The 24,862-nt window shown below is 45.7% G+C and overlaps 1 protein-coding gene across 3 annotated transcripts in view; it reads right to left on the reverse strand.

Annotated features, from left to right (window-relative positions):
• SCFD2 (sec1 family domain containing 2) overlaps positions 1–24,862 on the reverse strand; it is a 457,042-nt gene that overhangs the window by 59,043 nt on the left and 373,137 nt on the right. The window contains exon 6 of one of the 3 annotated variants that reach the window (XM_027599720.1): positions 13,248–14,115. The exons of the other annotated variants lie outside the window; for them this stretch is intronic. Coding sequence (XP_027455521.1) covers positions 13,952–14,115 — 164 coding nt within the window. The 3' untranslated portion in view covers positions 13,248–13,951. Of the gene's footprint in view, positions 1–13,247; positions 14,116–24,862 lie in introns of those variants that run through there. 3 annotated transcript variants of the gene reach the window in all.

A 24,862-nucleotide genomic window follows, 5' to 3' on the forward strand; every position in this document is an offset into this window, starting at 1 on the left:
TGGATGGTGAATGCTAGGAGGCCATGTTAGCACTACAGATGAAAGAGAAGCTACTGTGGGTTCGTTAGGAGGGCGGGGGGAGAGTTTGATGAAAATAGTATGTGACAGGAAATATTTTCTAGTGTGTCTGTGTGGAAGGACTAGAGCGCACAGAAAGTGGAGGTGAAGGGTTAAAATACTGATTCTAGATGGTAGAAAGTTGGTAGCCAAAGAAAAAGGAAAGCAAAGAGCAGAGGTTGCAGAAGATTTGCAAGAAGACTGGCTTCTATTTTTTTTTTTTTTTAAGATTTTATTTATTTATTTGACAGAGAGTGAGACAGTGAGAGAGGGAACACAAGCAGGGGGTGTGGGAGAGGGAGAAGCAGGTTTCCCGCCAAGCAGGGAGCCCGATGTGGGACTCGATCCCAGGACCCTGGCATCATGACCTGAGCCGAAGGCAGACACTTGACGACTGAGCCACCCAGGCACCCCAGAAGACTGGCTTCTGAGCTGTCTCCCTTGGGGGGCAGGAGGGAGCCAGGCCGTGGAGCCAGGTGGAGAGGGTGGCGAGTGCATGCCGGTTTTCTGACTGCAATGCTGACACCATCTGAGAGTTGCTGGGAGCTGATGCGGAGAGAGTGAGGGCCCTCTCGGCTAGCTAGTGTGCTGAATTAGGAGAGGTGGGATCGTGCGGCTGGTGGCAGCATGTGCTCCAGAGCCAGGGAGGCTGCTGTGATTCCTTCACTAGCAGCATGGGCCTGGCCAGATTACCCAGCTTCTCTGGGCTTCATCAATCAAACGCAGGCGATCATAACGCCTCCTTCAGAGGGTTGCTGAGGGCAGTGAGTGAGCGAAGGTCTTGAAGGTCTTGAAAAAGTGCCTGAAGCTGAAAGGCGGCTGGCTATTGGTGATGCCTTCAGGAGGTCCTCCGTGAGCGATGCCTCAAGGTGAGCAGTATAGAAGGTAGAGGGCTGAGGTGCAGGGAGAAAGCATTTCACTCTGTTCAGTCCTGCTCAAAACAAGTGGGCCGTGGTTTGGCCTTGGAAACACTGCAGCTCTCCTGAGCATTTTGACAAGAAAATATTCTTCATCAGAATGAGATGTGCCTATATAACATAGCTTATGGACAGCTGAAGATAACGACCTATATAAATCTACCATGGGAGGGAAAAGCCAAAAAAGAAAAGCATGAAGCAGAGAGGAATTTGGCATTATTTGAATTTGAGAGTACCCTGCTGCTACTAAAGAAAATCTCCTAAAAGAGTAAAAAATAATTAAAACAAACAAAGGTGTGGCAGTAGCTCGATGATTTAAGATGGTGCGCCTAACACGAGAAGGCAAGCTGCCGCCCCAGCCTCTCCGGCAGTGATCTGGAGTGTGCCTGATAGAATGTGCTGAATTCTAACCATCTGATACGAAAGAAACCATGTTAGTCACTCACAGTTTTCTTTTTTTAAAAAATCCCTGTTGAAGATAGGCTTTGGGTTTATTCACTAGCCCAAACCTAGAGTGATAGGGCTGGGCTGAAGAGGCACCTGGGCTCACAATGCAATGGCTCTGTATGACCCATCTCAGCTTCCTTGATCTTGCCAACCCTTCCTTGTGCCTAAAATAGAACCACAAGGGAGGGGTGAATTCAGACACATAGTACACCTTTATTTTTAGCCTACTGAGGACATGTTATTTAGTAAACAATATAATGAAAGGAGAGCTTAAACATAAAAGCTCCAGGATGTCAAAATGTCAGCGGTGCAGACAATTTATCAGCAGATAAACCCCAGAAACTGACAAAGATAATGGACACTAAAAATATTCTGAAAGCACATTATTGAGGGACAGACAACACTTGCCATTTTGAACACACTCTGTCTCTTTTAGTTGTATCTGGATTAATATAATTAAGCATAAGACCTCTCAATACTTATTTTATGTCAGTGGAGACCAAGACTGAGAATTCTTTTATTTCTTTATGCATACAAATGATATATTAGTATTTATCTCATTTTAAAAAGATTTCTATGCTGCAACAGTGTTCCAGAACTCAACACCCAGAAGGCCAGCGCAGGAGGGCATTGAAAATGATCCTGCTTTATAAAAACCATGTCTTCAAAATGCTAAGCTCTCTCTCATGCCACACAGATCTGGAATTTAAGAGTAGAACCTTGACAAATAGGGTGAAACTCTGAAGGAAGAGACCATAAAGCAAAAAGAATAACATCAACCTGCATTCTTCCTATCTTTCAGAGTCTGTGTCAGAGAACCCCGTAACCCTGGAAAGAAATAGATGCTATGACTCTTCGGTAAAAGAAAGTCTAATTGCCTATATCTGTTGTTCTAATGACACATTTCTCATCTAAATTTGCTCTCAGTGACATAATTTGCTGGCCTCACTTCTCATGTGTCGCAACTGACATCATAGAAGAGCTATTTCGGCTCCTTCAAGATACATTTTAGTTGATCAGCTGGGTGCTGTCACCTAGTGCTTGATCAGATACATCCCTCTGAGCAGAGCTATAGGCAGGTGAGGGAACCTCCAGGTCCACAGGTGGACAGGGAAAGATGTCCTCCTGCTGATGTCCCTCTCTGAAGTTACTCCGGGTCTTCCAGTGACCCAAAGGTCATCAAACCTTGTGTCTGCCCGAGCCGTAGATATTGTTGACTCCCTCCTCCCTCCTGAATCCCATTCCCTCGAGGCTCCACTTATTCCCAGCAACTGGCTAATCTCAGAGAAGAATCATAGAGCTTTAGAGCTGAAAGGGACCCTGGACGCCATCCAGTGCTCCCACATTACAAACCAACTCCTTTCTGTTTTCCACAGGGTCAGTGCTAAAGGGACCTGTTTTCCTAAAGAAATTTCCAGGCATCAATGTACATCAGCAGAAAGGATATTTTCTAGAGGCCACTGTTTCCTCCCCTCTCATCATGGAATGGTCACCCCTTATTCCAAGCATCTAGCATGAAGCTGGTTTCTATAGTAGGTATCTATTCTTTCTTCAAATTGGGCTCTGGAAGCAGTACTGACTTCAGGCGCTAACGAGCATATTTGCAGTGAAGCTAAACATGAGCATATGGGCAGACAAAGAGTTCCTCTGTGTGTGTATGTAAATTTATATATATGACAATACTTAACAAAGCATTAAATACTAAATCTCATTAAGTCAAAATACAATGTAGTTTTTTTTCCTTCACCATGAATCCCAAATATTTTAAAGCTTGATAATATCAAGCATTGATGGTAATGGGCAGGGTTGATGGAAATGAAGATTAGTAAAGTCATTTTGGAGAATGATATAGTGACACCTATGAAAATTACAAATATGCAGGCCCTTTGGCCCATTGACTCTACTTTTAGGAATCTACCCTAGAAATAATCTTATTTGGGTACAAAGAAGCAGGTAGAAGGGTGGTCATTATGCATGAGACTATAACTGAGAATAATTAGAAACAATCATTTAATATACATGTCTGTGGATTATGAGTAAATTAATAACATGGAATATTATACAGCCATTAAAAATAGAATGAGGCAGAGGGCGCCTGCGTGGCTCAGTTGGTTAAGCGACTGCCTTTGGCTCAGGTCATGATCCTGGAGTCCCGGGATCGAGTCCTGCATTGGGTTCCTTGCTCAGCGGGGAGTCTGCTTCTCCCTCTGACCCTCCCCCCCCTCATGCTCTCTCTCTCTCTCTCTCTTTCTCTCTCAAATAAATAAATAAAACCTTAAAAAAAATAGAATGAGGCAGATGTATATGTGGTGACCTGGAAAGAACTCTAAGACATATTAAGTGGAAAGAAAAAGTTCAGAACAGTATATATGCTATAATATTGTATGTACTTAAAAAGCCTACATACTTCTAGGTATACCACTGTACATATAACTTGTATGTGAATACTTAGAAAAGGGTGTAGAAGATTGTATCCAAACTGATGTCAAGGGCTACTGATGGAAAGATCAGTGGAATTAGAAAAAGGGGTCATCAAGAAGAACTTGTTCTTTTTTTTTAAATTGTTTATTGTTATGTTAATCACCATACATTACATCATTAGTTTTGGATGTAGTGTTCCATGATTCATTGTTTGTGCATAACACCCAGTGCTCCACGCAGAATGTGCCCTCTTTAATACCCATCACCAGGCTAACCCATTCCCCCACCCCCCTCCCCTCTAGAACCCTGTTTGTTTTTCAGAGTCCATCGTCTCTCAAGGTTGGTCTCCCCCTCCGATTTCCCCCCCTTCATTCTTCCCCTCCTGCTATCTTCTTCTTTTTTTTTCTTAACATATATTGCATTATTTGTTTCAGAGGTACAGATCTGTGATTCAACAGTCTTGCACAATTCACAGCGCTCACCATAGCACATACCCTCCCCAATGTCTATCACCCAGCCACCCCATCCCTCCCAACCCCCCACCACTCCAGCAACCCTCAGTTTGTTTCCTGAGGTTAAGAATTCCTCATATCAGTGAGGTCATATGATACATGTCTTTCTCTGATTGACTTATTTCGCTCAGCATAACACCCTCCAGTTCCATCCACGTCATTGCAAATGGCAAGATCTCATTCCTTTTGATGGCTGCATAATATTCCATTGTGTATATATACCACACCTTCTTTATCCATTCATCTGTCGATGGGCATCTTGGCTCTTTCCACAGTTTGGCTATTGTGGACATTGCTGCTATAAACATGGGGCTGCACGTACCCCTTCGGATCCCTACATTTGTATCTTTGTGGTAAATACCCAGTAGTGCAATTGCTGGATCGTATGGCAGCTCTATTTTCAACTGTTTGAGGAACCTCCATACCGTTTTCCAGAGTGGTTGCACCAGCTTGCATTCCCACCAGCAGTGTAGGAGGGTTCCCCTTTCTCCACATCCCCACCAACATCTGTCGTTTGCTGACTTGTTAATTTTTGCCATTCTGACTGGTGTGAGGTGGTATCTCATTGAGGTTTTGATTTGGATTTCCCTGATGCTGAGCGATGTTGAGCACTTTTTCATGTGTCTGTTGGCCATTTGGATGTCTTCTTTGGAAAAATGTCTGAAGAACTTGTTCTTTTATCTATATTGTTTAACTTTTGTTCAATGAGACTGATTCATAGATTGCAGTGTTATGAATGTTATTTAATTATACATTTAGCTTATCTTTCTTTAGACAACTAAAGGCCTAGCCCAGAAAAATCTGGTTGCCTCCTTATTTCTATAGCCTGAGACCCCACTTAAGATTTTCTTACTTAAATCCTCTCCCCTCCCCCCCACCGCCCGCCCTGCAACACATACATTTGGAACTTGGAAACTCATCTTGGATCCTTGTCATGGAAATAAATATGAGGATGTAATGCTGAGCTTTTCATAAATGTTTCTTTCTTCATCAGTTCTTAGCAGAAACACAACAAATGAGTTGTGTTTCTGCTCAAGTCAAGGGCAAAAATCTCAAATCCAAATACACCATCACCAATAAACAAAGCCAAGCAGACAGAATTCTTTATCAACAGAAAGTCACAGCTCCCACTGGAACACGGCCTTACAGGCTTTAGTAATCAGATATTCCTGGGTATGCTTTCCAAGGAATCTATGATGACACAGGTTTCAAATGGAGTGATTCCTTTACTGACTTTAAATTTAACTCTCTTTTTTTTTTTCTCCAATCTTCCACTTATAGAAAGACTCATGAGAATTGTAATATTCTTTTCTCTCTTTTCAAGAAAGAAGAATGACTTTGGGATTTATGCATCAAAGATTTTTTGTTTTATTCTTCTCTTATTGTTGGATTAACTGGATTTTAAAAGCAAAGCTGCATCTTTTTAAATCATCTTCCAGATCTTATATTTAAGGAAGAAGATAAAAGCCTGTGAGTTGGAATGATTAATTATAGTGGAAAAATGGAATATGTTACTTGTAAGAAGTTGAGAGAATAAGAGCCTTGCTTCAAAAGCATAGAAAATTGTCATAGATGCCTGCCGAATCTCTTGGAGTGGGACTTGGGGATCTGCACTTTTAGAGCCTCAGTGGGTTCTGATGGTCAGCTGGGTATGTTTTCCTTCTTGGTATAAAATGCATCTTCTAAAGCAGTCATGATCACCCATGGATACCCCAGGTTATTTCAGAAGGATTCCAAAAAATACCCTCACAATCTCATAGCAAAATACTTAAAAATTTTCATTTAAAAAATAAATACATTCTGGGGCCCCTCAGTGGCTCAGTCGGTTCAGCAGCCGATTCTTGATTTTGGCTCAGGTCATGATCTCAGGGTCCTGGGATCGAGCCCCGCATCGGGCTCCCTGCACAGTGGGGAGTCTTTTTGAGATTCTCTCTCTCTCTCTCTTTAAAATAAATTTTAAAAAATCTTTGAAAAATAAACATATTCTATTGAGTACTTTCAGAAGGATAGGGAATGCCATGTCTCAAATCAACAAAGGCTGCAGTATTCCAGCTCTCAAAAGGTTGGGAATATCTGCCTCCCCTTACTTCTCTTAAAAAATGTTTGATGTCCAAACCTCAAATTCGTTATTCCTTCTTGAACAAAGAGAAGGCAGTGTTACAATTCTCATGGTCTTTGGAACTACAAATGATTTACTGTGATAGGGACTAGGAAGAGAATAATGAGCAATCAGTTTTTAACCCCCCACCCCGTTAGAAACATTACATGCATTTCTGTAGTTTCACATAATACAGCTACTTACTTGATTTTCATGAACATCTTAAGATAAAAAGAAATAGCCTCTCATCCTTTAAAAATCCCCATGCAACAGTATGAGAGCCTTCCAGAATAGAGGATCGGCCTTCCTCCTCTTCAGAATTCACAGACTGTTTTTCTTTCTCTCTTAGGTATTTATGGCAGGAAGACTGGGAGGGACAGTGCTCATCAGAGGGAGAAGGGTAATAATCTTTGGAGAGAAATTGGCTGGGACATGAGAAACTCAGCAGGCTTGAAGATACTGTTCTTGTTTCCCAGTGTTCTATTCTGAGGGCCTGTCTTGCTGGCAGAGTTTGCAGCCTGCGAGGCTGGTTCCCTGTGCCCGGGTGTATGTGCGCGCTCTCCTGCGAACCACCACGGGGGTCCAGCTATCACACGGACCCCTGCGCTGTTCTTCTGTGCCCTCTTCTCCCTAATTACATATAGTTAATCACTTGGCTAGAAAAAAAATCTTGGCAAATTGCACTAGAATAATCATTTCCATGATTATTAGCACACCATGGAGAAAAAGATCTGTTGCAATGCACCCAAAGTTCAGGCAAGGATGGCCACTTGGAAAGGACTCTCCATTCACAGGAAAACTGCCAGACAGAAACCAGGCGTTGTTTCATTGTTCAGCCTTCATGTACCTGTGGCAGATCAAACTCAAGTTCCAGGAGGGATTAAGACTGTAAAAATACCACTTCTCTCCAAATTAATCTGTGAATTCAGTACACTTTCAATGAGAAACATAAAAGTGAGTGTGTGTGAAATTTAATAATGATCCTAAAACTACTATGGGAGAGCAAAGGGTTAGAAGAATCAAGACAAATTTGAAGACTAACAAGGCTCATTACACATACATCGTGACTTAGTGTGGTCCCAGCACTGGGAGAGACAGAGGAATGAAACAGAACAGACAGCCATTAGCAGTGCCACGCAGGTACGCATGCTTGATACACGGCCAAGATGATGCTGAAATCTAGTGGGGAAAGAATGAACTACTCAAAGTGGTATTTGGATGTATCAATATAAAATCTGATTCCTAGTCTAAATTGTATGGCAAAAAAATCCTAGGGTATTAGAGACCTAACTGTGAAAAAACAAATTTTTTAAATTTTTAGAGAAACTGAAAGATACTACAAAAGCAAGGTGAAAAGCCTTCAGCTAGTATAAGATATTTGTAACACATAAAACCAACAAAGGATTACAGATACAAATTAAGAAATCAATAAGAAAATCAAGGAAAAAAGGCCAACAACCAAGTCGAAAAATAGGCAAAGAATCCAAACGGGCACATCACGGAAGGAAATCGTGTGAACCGTGAACAGTGTGCCCATATACACAACTTTCCGTAGAATCAGGGCAAGGAGAACCGGAGACTGAAAAGCCTGGTACAGGTCCATCCAGGAAGCCACATGTGCTATATGCACAACAGAGAGACCAGAGGCTATCAGCGCCCGGAATGCAGCAAGTGCTCCGGACATGCGCTCTCTGCCCCCTGGGCACCCTCATGTGGCATGATCATCCCCTAAAAGGCCGAAGCCACAACAGAGGCCGCTGCAGTACCACAAGGAAACGAGGGGCGTTGAGTCAGAGGACCTGGATTCACTGTGGACCTTTGCACAGCTTCTTTAACTCTGCATCTGTTTCCTCTTCGGCAGACAAGTCACTACAGTGACCTTAATCACATCAAGCCAATGAACTAGTGGAAGTGCAGCTTACCCTGGACCAAGGCATGCAAAGGTGAGGCAGCATGAATGCCCTACTGCTGGGGGGCACGTGCCAAGTCTCCTCATTGTAACCAAGGGTTCCCGCACGGAAATAGCATCAGCCTTTCCAACTCCCGCTGACACGGAGGAAGTTAGGACCCCACCAGCCCAAGCAACCAACAGAAGAAAAAGGTAGCTCCATTCTTTTTCCTGCCTGTGTGTAAGCTTCCTGGGGGTGGACAGGCTGGATTTCAAACAATGGGCGGGCTGATTCTTTCTACATGCCTATTTCCAGAGTTGTAATGTGTACTCTCTTTCTCCCACATCCTGCCTTCTATTTTCTTCTCGCTACAAGGCATTTTTAATACCAATTTATTAAAAACAGGTATTTTAAGATATGGCTTAAAAAGATTCTCTTGCATCATCAGGCTTAGTTAAAATTCTGAGCATAAAAGCTTCTGGAGGAGAAACACAGAACAAGCAGCCAAAGGATTGGATTTTGCTAGATGTTGCCGAGCCAACAACTCCCTGTGGGACCTGAGGCAAAGCCACGTGACCTTGAGGCTCCACGTTCTCATGAAAAGTTCTTAAAGGACACTGCAATATCCTCAGAACACTAGTTCACTATACACACACACACACACACACACACGTTTATATTTAACACTTGCATTTGTGTGTTTATATTTTAACAGTGGGATCTTTTCCAATACGTGCATTATGAAACTCTGGTTCAGGCTCAAGAGCCAGGGAACCCGGGAATGCACAGGGCTGCTCTTTATGGGCGCCCTGTCTCCATCTCTAACCACCTGCATCGTCAGCTGCTTCCCAAATCAGCCACTTTCCCTTTTGATGTCTGAGGCCTATGACTTTCCTTTTTGACTTAACCAACAGGTGTTCTCAGACTCTTCTCATGATGGGCTATCTTCCTGCGGGGTTCCAGGCAGATGGCGTTTTTCTAAAAGATGTCTGAGAAGCACAGAGAAATATATTTCCCCTGATCCACCGTCAGAACTGCAGTCTGTTGGGACCCGCTCTGACGTCTTCACATTTCCTACTTCTTAGAAGATGCAGGGATGCATGGGCAAACCATAAGGGCCAGACCTCCGTATCCCATGGAAACAATGAAAGTACAAATCTTTCATCCTTTGATTTAGGGCCTAAGTAGTCCAGGTCTGTGCCAAAATGTAAGAATGGGCAGAGACGTCTTTGAACCTTGGTGCCGAGTCCGGGAGAGCAGAGGGAAATCTTTTTTTTTTTTAATTGTTATGTTAATCACCATACATTACATCATTAGTTTTTGATGTAGTTAGTGTTCCATGATTCATTGTTTGTGTATAACACCCAGTGCTCCATTCAGTACGTGCCCTCCTTAATACCCATCACCAGGCTAACCCATCCTCCTAACCCCCTCCCCTCTAGAACCCTCAGTTTGTTTTTCAGAGTCCATTGTCTCTCATGGTTCATCTCCCCCTCCGATTTCCCCCCTTCATTCTTCCCCTCCTTCTATCTTCTTCTTTTTTTTTTTCTTAACATATATTGCATTATTTGTTTTAGAGGTACAGATCTGTGATTCATCAGTCTTGCACAATTCACAGCGCTCACCATAGCACATACCCTCCCCAATGTCTATCACCCAGCCACCCCATCCCTCCCACCCCCCACCACTCCAGCAACCCTCAGTTTGTTTCCTGAGGTTAAGAATTCCTCATATCAGTGAGGTCATATGATACATGTCTTTCTCTGATTGACTTATTTCGCTCAGCATAACACTGTCCAGTTCCATCCACGTTGTTGCAAATGGCAAGATCTCATTCCTTTTGATGGCCGCATAATATTCCCTTGTGTATATATACCACACCTTCTTTATCCATTCATCTGTCGATGGACATCTTGGCTCTTTCCACAGTTTGGCTATTGTGGACATTGCTGCTGCTAAAAACATTGGGGTGCAGGTGCCCCTTCGGGTCCCTACATTTGTATCTTTGGGGTAAATGCCCAGTAGTGCAATTGCTGGGTCGTAGGGTAGCTCTATTTTCAACTGTTTGAGTCACCTCCACACCATTTTCCAGAGCGGCTGCACCAGCTGAGCAGAGGGAAATCTTGCTTGTGGGGGGAGAGTCCCCGCTGGGCAGGTGAAGCCCGGCATTGCAGCACGCATCTCAAATGCACTACATGAAGCTGACAGTGACTGGGCAGACTGGGTGGGACTGAGCGCCTCAACAGACACATCTGCATACCCAACAGGAGAGCAGGTACTAGTGGACAGGGTATGGGACAAGAGTGAAGATGCCCCTAGATTATATATGGGGACAAAAGAAGTGAGTTACCCTGAGAGTGACATTAGCACGGCAAGATAACATTTTAAAATATTAATGGATTTCAGATGCTTGCATAAAATCACAGTTCTTTTGACCCTACAACCCAGCTCCTCTCAGCCAGCTGGGTGTTGAGTTTTCAAAGTTAGGCCGCAGGATACTCAGGGAATTGAAAAAGGGAGAGACAGACTTCTAGCTCCCAAGAACAGAGAAAGGTCCCTGGGTCAGGGATATCCTGGGAAAGAGTGAGAGAACGCTTGGACACATTTGTAGGTTTGGAGGACAAAGGGCATGTGTGTTTCACCTCTTGAACGGAGCCCAAGAAAGCAGAAGATCCAGAACAGAAACGGCTGTGTCATGTGTCAGATGAGGTCACAGAGTGTGCCGTGGCCCAGCCTGCATGTGGCCCAGAGTGGCACGGCCATAGATGAAACCGCCAACAGACTCTCAGAGGTCCTTGGGCCCTTGCTCAAGGACAGCAGAAAGCTTCCAAACAGCCCCCTGCCAGGGCCTTGTGGGCTGATCGAGCTGCAGTGGGATGAAGGATGTTGCTGGGATGCCTTCAGGGACAGAGAGTACCTGTCCAACAGGCACCAGCTCCTCATCACCTTGGCCCCCAGAACTTAGACATGGCCCTGGGGCAGACTGGCTGGAATTGCCAGACAGTGCGTTTCTACCACCAGGAGATTGGGAGCACACTGTACAAATTAAAAGTTAGAGAAAAAATTTTGAAGTCACATTTATTATACACCTAAACATTTATCCCAAGATTGGTGCCCACTACATTGGTAAAAATCAACCCAGAAGAGATGAGTCTAGCTTATGACTAACCCATTCTAGGAGGTGACTTCATTTCTGCCCTCCCTCCCTCCTTCCCTCCCTCCCTCTCTCCCTTCCTCCCTCCCTCCCTTTCTCCCTGACCCACCAGATAACCAGGTACTTGGCTGAATACTAGCAACGCTTTTTTTTTTCTTTGAATCTCAAACACCTGTTTTCTCCTGTCAAGATTTGGTAATTTTGCTAGGAGTGGGTGGAGAGGGGAGGGCCAGAGATGGAGACACTGACAACTAAATCTAAGGCATGTGCTGAGGGCTGGAATGGAAGTGCATACTAAGTGATTTAGAGCACCGAGGAGAGCTTACTAATCTGGGATGGGGATGTCTTTGCAACCTGACAGCTCCTAGCTTTCCAACCAGTACCTGTAGGAAAACTAAATTGTGATCAGAAAGCTCTAATCGATTCAGTTGTCTGGAAAATTTGGGGGGATGGATTGTGGCAGAGACATCATCTGCATATGGAATATCCACCTCATTTTCCAGCCCCCTTGCTGTTAGGAGGGGCCACATGACTGGTTTTCGGCAATACTCTGTCCAAAGGGATACTCCAAGAGCTTATGTGACTCTCCAGCTCAGCCGTTCTCCCTCCTCGCCATCATGTCCACCAAGGCCTCTTCCTCCAGGTGGGGTAGCTTCTAGATCTCTGAGCCTCCGTCAGTCTGGGTCTTTGAGAAGGTGTGTGGAACAGAGATCCCACCAAGCCAGAGTGTGCATGTGACATGAGCAAGAAGTAAGTTCCCAGCTGAATTCACTCTCTGAACTTTTGGGGTTATTTTGTTCCCACAGCAAAACAGAATATCCTAACTTGGTGCTAATGATGACGGATGAGAGGGAGGAGCTCGGTCATTAAAATGCATCCTGACGCTGTTCGGAAAACAAGGTGCTCTGCTCTCAGGGGACCGGTATTTCAAGAACCACCTCCTGAAGGAGCTGGTGGAGTGACAGGCAGCCATGTGATATCTGTACGTAGAGAGAGTATGTGGACATGGGTTCAGGGCCCAGGGTGGTAAAAAGAAGGCGTAGCTGGGGGCAGAAAACCGGAGGAAGGCAGGGAAGCCACATGTCCACTTTCTCTGTCTCCTTGTCTGAGCAAAGGCCCAAAGCTGCTCCCTACCTGCCCTGCCACCCTCCTACCCCAGGCAGTCCCCTGTGGGGCCCAGGTGCTAACGCAGCACAGTCAGGGATCTCTCCGGTGGGCAAGCTAAAGGTAGGTGCTCTCCAGTCTGCAGCCCCCTGGAGCCCACTCCAAAGGAATGCCTAGCTTCAGACGTGGCGCCTTTGAAGGGGGGACAAGCCGGCGAGAGAAACAGAGCAAATAAGCAAAACAAGGCCAGTTTAATTTTACTCTGGAATGAAGTTTATCTTCTCCCCCTCCTCCCCAATAGGACATGTAGACTTAAAAGCATTTCCATCATTACTGCAACCGTTCATTTGAAACTAGCGTTTGAAGTGAGTGGTCCGCACATCTGGGCACCATCTCAGTGAACCAAGCATCAGGGAGCTGCCGGGAAGACGGCTCAAGGTGGTTTCCTTTGCTGACGTGTAACTCATGATGTAGTGTGGCTTTACAGTCTGTTAGTGATGAAGAGACACGTGTTGGAAACAAACAGGTCCATTCGAAAAGTGATAATCCTTTCATTCCCGAGAATGTTACTTATGTTCTCCCCCATTTTTTCCCAGAGAAGAGTAGAAATCTTCATGGGACCTAATTATTCCCTGGGAAAGTCATCAAATGGCAGGGTACCCATGAGACAATGACAAGTGGCATCTTGAAATCTAGTAAAAGTCTCTGTGTAGGAGCCATAGAAGAGGAGAAACGTGTTTACAACTTCACAGGGTCCCCCAGGACTGGCAACGTACCCTGCTGGTTAGGCTGACTCTCCAGGCTTGCTGGAAAAGGACCACCACCACCAATCAGAGCAACAATGACCACAGCTACGTCAGCTGCGTGCTCGGAAAGCACCAGACCCTGAGCTCCTCCCGCCATCTCCTTCAACCCTCACAAGGAGCCCCGAGGGAGTTATTATTACACGTGTCCCCTCTGGCAAATGAAAAGCTCTAAGAGCAGTCATTTCATAATCATAGTTTACTACCGCAGAGTAGGAGACAACGTGCATCTAGGTTGCTTTGTTTTATATCCTATAGACCCGGTGTCAGTTTACAGACTGTGTCTTTAGTATTAGGGCGGCCAGATTAGAGTAGAGCACAAAGGAAGGAAGGAAACCTCTAGAATGTCTACTACATAAAGAAGTTCCTGACGGTGTTGGAAGCCAATCCTGCCAGGTATAAATACCTCTGATCCTTCTAAAAATAAACAGAGGCTCAAGTAGGGTGGATCGTGTCATCAAACTGACGCAGTCCTAAGCAGTAGACCGGGAGGGAGGAGGGGGTATCTCACATGCCTTCAACAATACCAAGTGAGTTCTGGGGGGAGCCTCACAGGGAATCACGGCCAATGCTTGTCTGCAGAGGAGAGTCATGTGTGTGACCCAGAGAGGTCCTTCCCACCATCGGGGCATCGGTTTCCTCTTCCAGGAGATGGGGATGTGAGGGGCTGAATGAGAGGATGAATATGGAACGGCTTTGTGAAGTCTCAGGAGCTGCATAGGTGAAGATATGAAACAGGGTGTGGGGGGGCAGTAAAATACCAAATAAAAACAAAATCCACAAGTAGGTAATTACTAATGGACTTATATTAGTGTTTATGCAGAAAAAAGACTTTAAGCCAACAACAATACCAGGATATCCGAAAACTGAAAAGGCTGGGCAGGAAAATTTGATGACTCATAACAGTAGCGGTCTACAGCAACGCCAGACAAGCCCTGCTGCCTACTGACCGGTCAAATGTTCGGTCGAGCAGTGGTTAAGACCAATGACTCCCAGCCAGGCTGTGTGCGTTCGAATCCCCCTTCTGCCACCTACTGGCTGTGTCACTGTGGGCAAGTCCCTTTACCTCTCTGTGCCTCTGCCTCCCAATCGTCGATGGGGATGCTCCAGGTACCCTGGATGCTCCAGGATTTTGAGCATGAACACATGAATTTCACTGTTCAATGGGAGCTGGTCAGTCTTTGATCTTGACAGTTAACCAGGTTTCATGTCAGGCTACACTTCAGTGAAGGTACTCAGTGCAGGGGGCTCTGGTCCCGCTCCTCAGGAAACTTAAGAGTTAGAACCTAAACTTGAAAGAATTCAGTTGAACCATATGAAACTGCTATTCTGTAGGCCAAATATGGGGGGGAAATCAGCAGTTTCATCCATTTCAACTTAATACATATGGGCAAACAGAATCAAAGCTCAGAAAAGCAGCAAAAAAGAAAGAAAAGAGAAAAGGAACAAGCAGTCCAGCAAAAATCATAAAGGGAGAGTCTGAAAAAATGTAAATAAAATAACCATGGCTTACACAGCTGCGTCGGTATCAAAGAAACGCATAAATTAAATCCAGGATCTAATCATGTCCTTTAAGCATAAACATTAGCTCAAGGGGCCGGTGGGTTTGCAGATGTACATATCTGACTAAGAAGTGGGAAGAGGAGGGATTTTTTTTTAGGGCCATAAAAGAGACACGGAAGGGGCTCTCTCCTCCCCTGAGGAGCCAGCTCCTATCTGCATGGTCACACACTCCTCTTTCATCTGCTGCTTTTCTTCCCAGCTCCTTTTGATCCACAAAAGAGAATCTCAACCCACCCTCTTCACCCACCCCTCCTGCTCCTGACGTCAAGCCTTCTCCCACGCTGTACCCTCTTCTTGAGCCTTCCTCGCTCCATCTGCCGGCTACTCTCCTCCCACCCTCGAGGTTCACCTTCCATCCCCTCTCTCCCACAAATGCAGCCCTGGTGAGGAGGAAGCAGTGAGCAGACACATGGCCAGGCTTTCCACAGTTGGCTGCCGGGGTTCAAGGATTTTCCCTTTGTACTTGTACTGGACAGGAGGGCTTAGGGTGGTGGGTTTCAACACAAGCAAGAGATCATGACAGCATCTTTGTCTTCCTACACCCCACTGGTCTTCTTTCGGCCAATTTTGCCAAGTCCATTCCCAGAAACAAAATATACGGTCATCATATAAGAAACCAGCTCCCACAGGCTCCATGTGAAACAACTATTACTATTTTTGCTACTATTTTTGAATGATTACTATGTGATAGAACCTATGCTAAGCCCTTTAAGTCTTTTAGAACATTTACTCTTCACCATGGTCCTATAAAACAGATGCTATTATTATCCCCATTTTTCTTATGTGGGAACTGAGCCACAGAAGAGTTAAGTGATTTGCTGAAGGGGCCATTGGTAGGTGACAGAGCTGGGAGCCCACCGAGGCAGTTGGGCTCCAGAGCCCCTGCTCTTAGCCTTCCTCGAAATACCATTTGAGAATCAGTCTTGTTTTGCCATAACCTTGTAGGATATTCATGAAAAGACTGGCAGCAGAACCTACCTCAAGATTTGGAACAGGAAACATAACATACTTACATACACAGAAGTAGAAAACCATATGCTTTTTCCATGATGGTACCTTGGGACAAAGGCAGTGGTCAACCATAATGATTTGGGGCTGAGAAAAATATTCCTTATAAAAATTGCCTGAAATAGGATGCTGTATTCAAGGAAAGGCAGCTATTTGGCTGTGGAAACACTTCCCAAGGATGTACGATAAATGAGTAGATCAACCTGGTGCCCCACAAGAGGTTGACACCTGCTGCAATGGTCAGCCATGCTATGGGGACTGTAGATTTGTTGGTGAGGTGAAGGTTATAGAGGGTCCCGATCTCTGTCCTGCGGGGTCTCTGAGATATCATATAAGGGGACTTGAAATATACTTCTCCATGGCCAGAGCTCTAAGTCTGAAAGAAGCCCAAGACTACCTTTAGGAGCTCAAAGGTCATCTCTGGAAACAGTGGCTGTGTCCCCAACAGCACGTCAGAATCATCTGTCACGCCTAGAAGGAAAACCTCCTTCCCTTGTAGCTTAGAAGGGGAAATGCTGCTGAGGAGGGTGAAGTGATGTTATAACAGAGATCAAGGGGCCTACGGTAATTAGGACTCTCGATCGCAAGTGACAGAAATCCAATGTAGATATATTACGGCAAAGGGGGGAATTTATTAGCTCAAGTAACCAAGCCAAAGGAAGGTGGCCCGCCAGGTCCTGGGACAGTGAAACCAGGACCTGGAGCCCCATGCCTTTTCTGTCTCTTGTCTCTGATGATCAGCTTCATGCCCCTGCACTCTGGCATCATCTATGAAACATGAAAATGTGGCCGCCAACAGATGTCATGAGCACATCTCCCCAGCTTCACGGCTAAGGAAGTAGGCTCGTCCTTTCATTTCAGTGAATGAGCTCCTAGACAAGATATCCAACTGGCTCGCTTCCATGGCCAGCAAGGTGAAGTGGTGTGCTACACTGTCCTCCCTAATAGCAGTATAGGAAGAGGAAGAGCCATTCTTCATGAAGGATTCTCAGGAGGACTGGAGCGGGGCAATCACCGATGTCCACCCAAGGGATCTTACGGTCCTGGGACAGTGCGGGGAGTACTGTGGGGAGCTGCTCCAGGGCACACAGCCAGAGGGGCGGCCAAGGGGGATGGAGTTGCAGAAATCCTAGCAAAATTGGCTTGGAGAAGGGGCGCCTGCCTGGCTCAGTCAGTAGAGCATACGACTCTTGATCTCAGGGTCATGAGTTTGAGCCCTGCGTTGGGGGTAGGATTTACTTAAAAGAAAAAAAAAAAAAAGGGATGCCTGTGTGGGCTCAGCTGGTTAAGCAGCTGCCTTCAGCTCAGGTCATGATTTCAGGGTCCCGGGATCAAGTCCCGCCTGGGGCTCCTTGCTCAGCGGGGAGCCTGTGTCTCCCTCTCCCTCTGCTGCTCCCCCTGCTTGTGCTCTCTCTCTCTCTGACAAATATATAAATAAAGTATTTAAAAAATAAGTAAAAATAAAAATAATTGGCTTGGAGGTCAGAATGAAACACTTCTTCCTAACTCAGATCCTCGATGTTCTGGGGAGCCCACACAGTCCGGGAGACTTAAGTCAGATAAGGGAGAAGGGCAAGAGGGCCAGAGATACCCCACAATTCCAGAAGCCATTCTGGGATTCAAGGGCCAGTGTCACCCTTCCAGAGGAGTGGGATACAACCATCATAGGGCAGGAGGGCGGGAGAATGTGAGGGACCCCGTCCGGGCTCAGCACCTCCCTGCCACGCACTGCGGAGCCCACCCCGACCAAGGCCAGCCTGGGCAGCGCAACCCCTGGGTCCACGGACATAAATAACATGGCACACGGGATAAACATCAGATGAACACGAAAGCTGCAACATCTGGAGAACTGTTGCCATCTGCCACTCTGGGACGAACACGGGAAAGATCAGCAGGAGAGCAGCAGTATGGGGCCTGGGTTTAAAATGAACAGCAAGGGCAGCTGCTGCCGGCTCTCTGCTCTCGGCTGCTGAGCACAGCAGCGGTTCTTCCTGACCGGGCAGTTTATGGGCTCTCACAAATCCTGGCTGGCCCATCCCAAAGGCCGAGGCCCCAGGCCAAGCGGCTCCAATGGCCCCCGCTGCCCGAGCACGTTTATGAGGCTTTGTTGCATCCCCTTCCACAGCCTCACAATGCAGCTGCAGCCCAGGGCCCACAAGCGGAGAAAAAACGAGAAGGCCGCGGGTGGAGATCCCAGCAAAGGTATTCTCCTTCCGCCTGACTTCTTTGACTCAATCCTTGTTTGATTGTGTCCCCAGAGAGGAGACTTCCCTTGTGCAGCACTGAGGGCTGGGCCAGGCGCCCCAGGAGGACCTGAACACCCAGGCCTGGTAAGAGATGTGTGCTTTCATCAGAGCAGGCTTAGACTGACTTGCTCCCTTGTGAATGTCAATCGAAGGTAACCAGCCCCAAGCAGGACTCAGCACGGGCTGCTTTTTATGAACAGGCTGGTCGTTGCTGTTTTTAAGAGAGTACCATTAAACCTGACAGATGGCCTCCTTGTGCCGTTGAACAGTAAACGTGATTGTTAGGATCCCAACTGCCATCTCCAGGCTCTCCTCGAAACACAAGTTCTTTGTCCATGAGAAATAAAGTCAGACACAAAGGGGGAAAAAAGGCCCCTTTTCTCCTGTTGCATCAAAATTGATCCTTTGGACTAAAAAGGGCTATTTTTGCTCCCCACGGTGGGGAAGCAAAGCAGTGACACCCCGAGAGCAATTAGCAAATACACCCATGCATGGACACTTCATCCTGGTCTTTATTACAAGGTTATGAACTTGGGCTTACATATTAAACACTGGGCTTACATATTAAACTCTGAATACATATTCACTCTTACATATTAAAAGAGGCCCTTCTGTTAATATTATAAGGCAGGTCCTATGTGTTTGTTTCTTTCTGGTCAGGAAGGGAATTAACTGGGCTCTTATCCCAGCTCTGTCTCGAACCAGGTACTTTTCTCACTTATTAATTGAGAAGGGAAGGGTGCTGGGCAAGATGTTTGCAGAGGTTCCTTTCAGAACTAACATTCTCTAATGCAGTGACATTTTTTATGGGCTTCAGAAGTTCTCATTACTGACCTTTCATTGGTGTTTCACCCCCATTCCAACAACTGACTTTTGTCTGCTCACCATCTGATCCAAAATCTCTTTGTCTATGACGGACCACCTCCCCCACAGCAGCCACAGGACAAAGGAAAAGCTTGCAGGCGGGCGGCCTTAACTTGGAGACAGTTGAGTCCTATGTCAGTCACCCGGTGTCAGAACTGTGGGATGGTACGGGGCTAGAGCTGAGAAGTGTCTCTGTGTGGCTCTGGAGATCCTCCCTTGTTCCCCAGGGACGCCTTGGCAGTCCATCCCAAATGGCCCTTGTAGCTTTGGGCAACCTCTACTGGTAAATGCAGTCGAGGCAGGGAAATAATTTACCATAAATAATAACAAGCTGATCATCATACTTAAGCATTAACCTGAACTTACTATGGATTAGGCATTATATCAAGTGCCTTGCGTGTATTATCATATATAATCCTCCCAATAACCCTTGGAAATAGACACTCCTACTCCTTCTGCTTTCCGGAGTGAGGAATGGAGACTGCCCGAGGACAAGGCTGTAATCGCATGTGACACCCAGTGGGTAACTTCCCAACTACTGGCTGAAGTCTGTTCGTGCCTAAAAGCAGGAGTTTGGCCTGGGTCAGTATTTCCCAAAGTGTGGTGTATGGTCCACTCTGGGCAATTACCTGGGGTGCTTGCTCAAATGCAGACCCCTGGTTCCACCCCAGATCTACAAAATCAGAATTCCCCGGGGCGGGGGGGGGGGGGGGGGGGCGGGCGGGGGGGGGGGGGGGGGGGGGGGGGGGAGGCTAAGGCCTGAGAACCTATCTGTTGAATAAGAACCCCAGGTAATTCTTAAGCATATGAAAGTCTGAGAACCCCAGGTATAGGATTCCAAAGTCTCTGTCAGCTCTATTACAATGGCCCATGCTTTCCCTTTGTTAGAGACTCTTCAAGAATGCAAGCTTTTCTCTTTCCCTGGGCCCAAAGTTAACCCCCAGATATCCTGAACATCTTCTTTAGATCAGCTTTACACAACACAAGATCTTGTTTCATATATGACGCGGGCAAATTTTCCATTCTCTGAAATGTTTAAACCATACCAAACAAATTCCTCCCATTTAGAAGGAATGCAAGAACAAGATGACATGACCTTAGTTAATTAAGTTATTTTACAAATAGAAGTCATTACACATATGGAACTAGTGACTGAGGAAAGGGTCACTGGATCAGAGAACACTGACAGTAAATGAGAGAGAGGGGAGGAAGAGAGAGGGAGACAGACGCGGACGTTGCTAAATTGAAACACACACACACTCAGATCATACACACAGAAGAAAACAGGTAAAATTAGGCTGTAAGCAAAGACGGTAAGAAGAAATAGGCCTTATTTTCACTGAGAACAAGGAGGTCTTGCCACCTTTGGCCATGGTCTTGACTTTTTCTCCTTATTGACGTCCTTATTTCCTCTAAAAATGCCTCTCTTACCCTTTTGTTCTCATTCTTTCCTCTAATTTGCCTTTGGGTCTATTTATTTTTGTTCTTTCCTGCTGAAACTGAGGTCGGAGTGACAACATAGCCTGCCTTCAGCGCACCTTGTCGTTTCCTCATCTCACTGTAATGATGCAGAAAATCCCCTCAGCGGAGGTCTCAACCCTGCCTTCCAAGATGGCCAAATACGCACACCAACCATGTGGCCACCAGGCCCAGAGGCTGCCTGCCGAGACGTTTCCATGGAGATGCACATCTGCTTTTCCCATGCACCTCACACACACACACACACACACACACACACACACACACACTAATATTAGCCAAAGTCACCAGCACAACAAAAATCTATTATGTATCAATTGTGCAAAGCACAGTCCTAAGTGCAATGAAGAAACTATGATGGTAAAGATGCATGAGATGTGGTCTCAGCCTTCCAGGACCTTAGCACCTTCTAGAGATTTAGAATGCTCCAGAAAGCAAGTATGGAAGGAGCTCAGGAGTCATAGTATGGAGGCTGGTTACAAAATGGTAGAAGTGGCACCTGGGCTGGGCTGTGGAGGAGAAGCTGCAGAGAGTGCGCAGAGTGCACAGGGCATTTTGGGTAGTAGGAAGGACTGTAGCCGCTATTCCTACTTTTTTGGATAATAGCACCCTGCTTTTCTTTAAATTTACCCTTAGCTCTTGTGATTCAGGTGGGACTGAACTTGAACTTGCTAATCAAAGCACCCCAGGCACCTGGCCACTCTGAGGGTTCAGAATGGATACAGGATCCAGGTCAGTCCAGCGAGACCTGATCTGGAGACTTTTGCAGGAACCACGGGTAAAGAGAAGCTCTCCTTTTCCCGTGGTTGTTTGCTCAGAGGACATAATCCTGGAGCTACTACATTTTACTACTACCTGAAGGGGGTGACCTGGGAATGAAACCAACATGGAGGAAAGCAGAACCAAGATAGAGACAGGCTCCTGAAGACAAAGATTGAGGAAACCAGCTCTATCTCTGGACTATTTACATAAGGTAAGCTGATTTTGTTTTTGTTTTTTAAAGCAGTTATGGTCGATTAGCTGTCATTAGTAACTTGGAGGCAGAAGTGTGTAAGGGTATCTGTGGAAAAGTGGGAAAGCCAGCCTCTCCGGTTGATGTTGGTGAAAGACCAGCTGGAAGGGTGAATTATAGGCAGACTTGTTAGGAGATGGGAAGGAGGCATGAACACAAAGCTAAGGCATAAGAACTTGATATCCTACAGGCAAGACAAGCCACTGAGGACCTCTGAGAAAGGGAAGGCTGAGGAAAGAGGGAATGTGATGGATCATGCATGAGAGAGGCAGCAGAACAAGATGGATTCTCTGGTTTCTTCCAACCTTGAGATTGTGTGTGGATGGTAGTAGCTGGGGATAGTCTGTGGCATGGCTCAGAGCGGGTGGGACTGGAACTGGGGATGTTCCCAAGGCAGTTAGTTATTGACAGGCTGGAGGAAATACTGCAGGGGTGTTGGTGGGAATGAGGGAAGGAGGCCTGGAACGACACTGTAAAAGGACTAGTCGCTTTGGTGACTAGTGGTGGATGGTAAAGAAAAGAGAAGGCAGATTGAGTGTCTGTACCTTTGAGTTGGGAGGATGGTGGTTCCACTGATGGAAAATAGGGGTGGAGCTGGTTTGAAAGGGGGGATGAATTCTCCCCCTGAGACTTAAAGGGCTAGCATTCGAAGGGGTGGGACTAGAACTCAAAGAGGGCCACGGTACTCCCTTAAACTCTCTGTAGGGGTTAGATAAGGTAGCCTCCAAAGTCATGGACAATTCTACAGCTCCCTGATTCCAGGAGGGAGGTCAGGGCTGCAAGTGCAGATGTGGCAGTGAGGGAAATGCACAGTTCTTAGTGACCTCAGAGGGTCCCTAGCATAAGCTCTGACCCAGAGCAGGAATTTCCTTTGCAGATATTCTGACAGATGGCCATTCACCTTGAATACTTTTTACTCCTGGCACCTTACAAACTCTTAAGGCCATCAGCTTTGTTGCCGGGTGGCTTTAACATTAAATGATTCCTTTTAGTGAGCTGAAAAGGACTCCCCCGTAGTATTTCCACCTGAAGCTGACACAGCTCAGAAGAACACACTGGGCTGGTGAGTAGCATGGCTGAGGTCATTTTCCTTGGCTAGACTCTCAAAACTGCCTATTTCTCCTTTTTTAAGTAATATGTTTAAATGACAGCTGTGTTAGGACTGATGAGAACAGTTTAGGGCAACCAGCATGACCATGAGACAGAGTAAGAAAGGAGTCAAACGTTGTATATTCTTGCCTCGTCTTCCTCTCTTTTCATCAGTGGTGGGAGATTTGCCCCTTCCGCAGGCTGGCTTCCCAGTCTCTGAAATGAAGCCTAATCCCTTTCACCCAGAATGGACTATCCAATATTTTACTGTTATGGTCATCGTGAACCTTACTTTTCCAAAGTAATTATTTCCTCGGATAACATAGCTGAAGTACTGAGCTTAGAGGAGATCCCCAAAGGAGACAGAATAAAAAGCAGGGCCCAGGCCTCAAAATCACATAAAAGTGACTTGTTTATACACAAGCTCATTGATTTCCTTCTTCCTCCTTCTCCAGCACTGCCTGGGCGTGTATGTGCTCGTGCGCGCGCGCACACACGCACACACACACACACACGTGCGCGCGCGCACACACACACGCGTGCGCACACACACGCGCACACACACACACAGCTTTGTTGAAATCAAGAAGTTACTAAACAAACAGGGGTCTGACCAGGTTCAAATCTCTGAAACTACTCCATTGGCTGCTGAAGCATTTTAGTTACCCTCCCTTAAATAGAAAAAATGTATTTTCCTCACTTTGCAACTTATTATCAGAAATGCCGTGGTCACGAATCAAGAAAAAGAAAACTACAAGTGAGATTACTACTGAGATCATACGAGTTCATCTGCTTCCTGGATTGAAAAAAGAAAATATTCCTCTCCATCATCACTATTTTTGCTGTTGTCGTTTTCTTCTGATGCAACATCAGGTCAGAGGACAGCAGGAAGATTTGGGGTCACTCACCCTACTGCTTTAAAGATATTTATATACACTTAATTCTTTTGCATTAAGAATTTGCTATAAGGGGGGGGCGCCTGGGTGGCTCAGTTGGTTAAGTGACTGCCTTCGGCTCAGGTCGTGATCCTGGAGTCCCGGGATCGAGTCCCGCATCGGGCTCCCTGCTCGGCGGGGAGTCTGCTTCTCCCTCTGACCCTCCCCCCCTCTCATGCTCTCTCTCATTCTCTTTCTCTCTCAAATAAATAAATAAATAAATAATCTTGAAAAAAAAAAAAAAGAATTTGCTATAAGGTCCTTGAGCTGCCTTCTCCTCCTCATTTCTAGGAGCCAGGTTCTAAAAGGCACTTGATCTTTCCGAGAGTACCCATGATCTTAACTTGACATTTCATTTTTGTGATTCCATTCCCTCCTCCCCACCAATGTTTCTTATCCTAAATTGAACTACTGCAGATGCAAGCATCTAAGGTACAGTTACAAACTCCACTGTGTTCAAAAGTCTGTCCATCCAATGAACTCAAATCCTCTCTCTTCTGGCCATGACTATCTGTTTGGTTTTCTTAGGAAGAGAGGAAAGGGGCTTCTCTGAGACAGGTGTCTCTTCTGTCAACCCAGTGAGCAGCCGTCTGTTTCTCTCTCAGGCTTAGTTCCTCCCTCCACCAGATATGCTATCGATAAGAGCAGAGGTGGTGGTCAGGAGAAAATGTTGCTTTCTGATTTCAGTAAGTTGGACAAGAGAAGAAGCAATAACTATGAACTTTAAAGTTCCATGTTGTGTGGTTATCTGATTGGTTTAATCTAATACATGGAAATCAAAAGCAGCATAAGAAAAATCAGACATGGGAGTGAAGGATTAGTCATACCTTTGTTTTTCCCAAATTACATTATTCTCTTGTGATTAATTGGGAGAAAGAATAATACAAAGATTTTACTGAATTATTTCCATTCAAAAGCTCAACGATGGGTTAATTAAAACTAACACATCTTTCCCTAAAGCAAACCACTGAGCAATGTTCTGGGCATCAAATTTAGAAATGGAAAGCTTCCAAGCTGTTGGGTTCCAAGGCTTTTCAGTTAATTAGTGCAGAGAAATTATTTTTATCTATGCATCATGTAAAGATTCAAAAACTAGGTCAGGAATTTTTTTTTGCCTTTTGTTATTTAAGCTCTGGACTGGTTGAGGGCACAAGAAGTTAGTAGAAGGATGAAGATATATATACCATCAGGTTGGATTTGATCAGCACTAAGTCATTAGGAGCGACTATGAATTCCTTTAGCCAAGAGATCCCACATTTCCAAA

Source organism: Zalophus californianus, chromosome 2 (assembly GCF_009762305.2).
Source record: "Zalophus californianus isolate mZalCal1 chromosome 2, mZalCal1.pri.v2, whole genome shotgun sequence".
NCBI lineage: Eukaryota > Metazoa > Chordata > Mammalia > Carnivora > Otariidae > Zalophus > Zalophus californianus.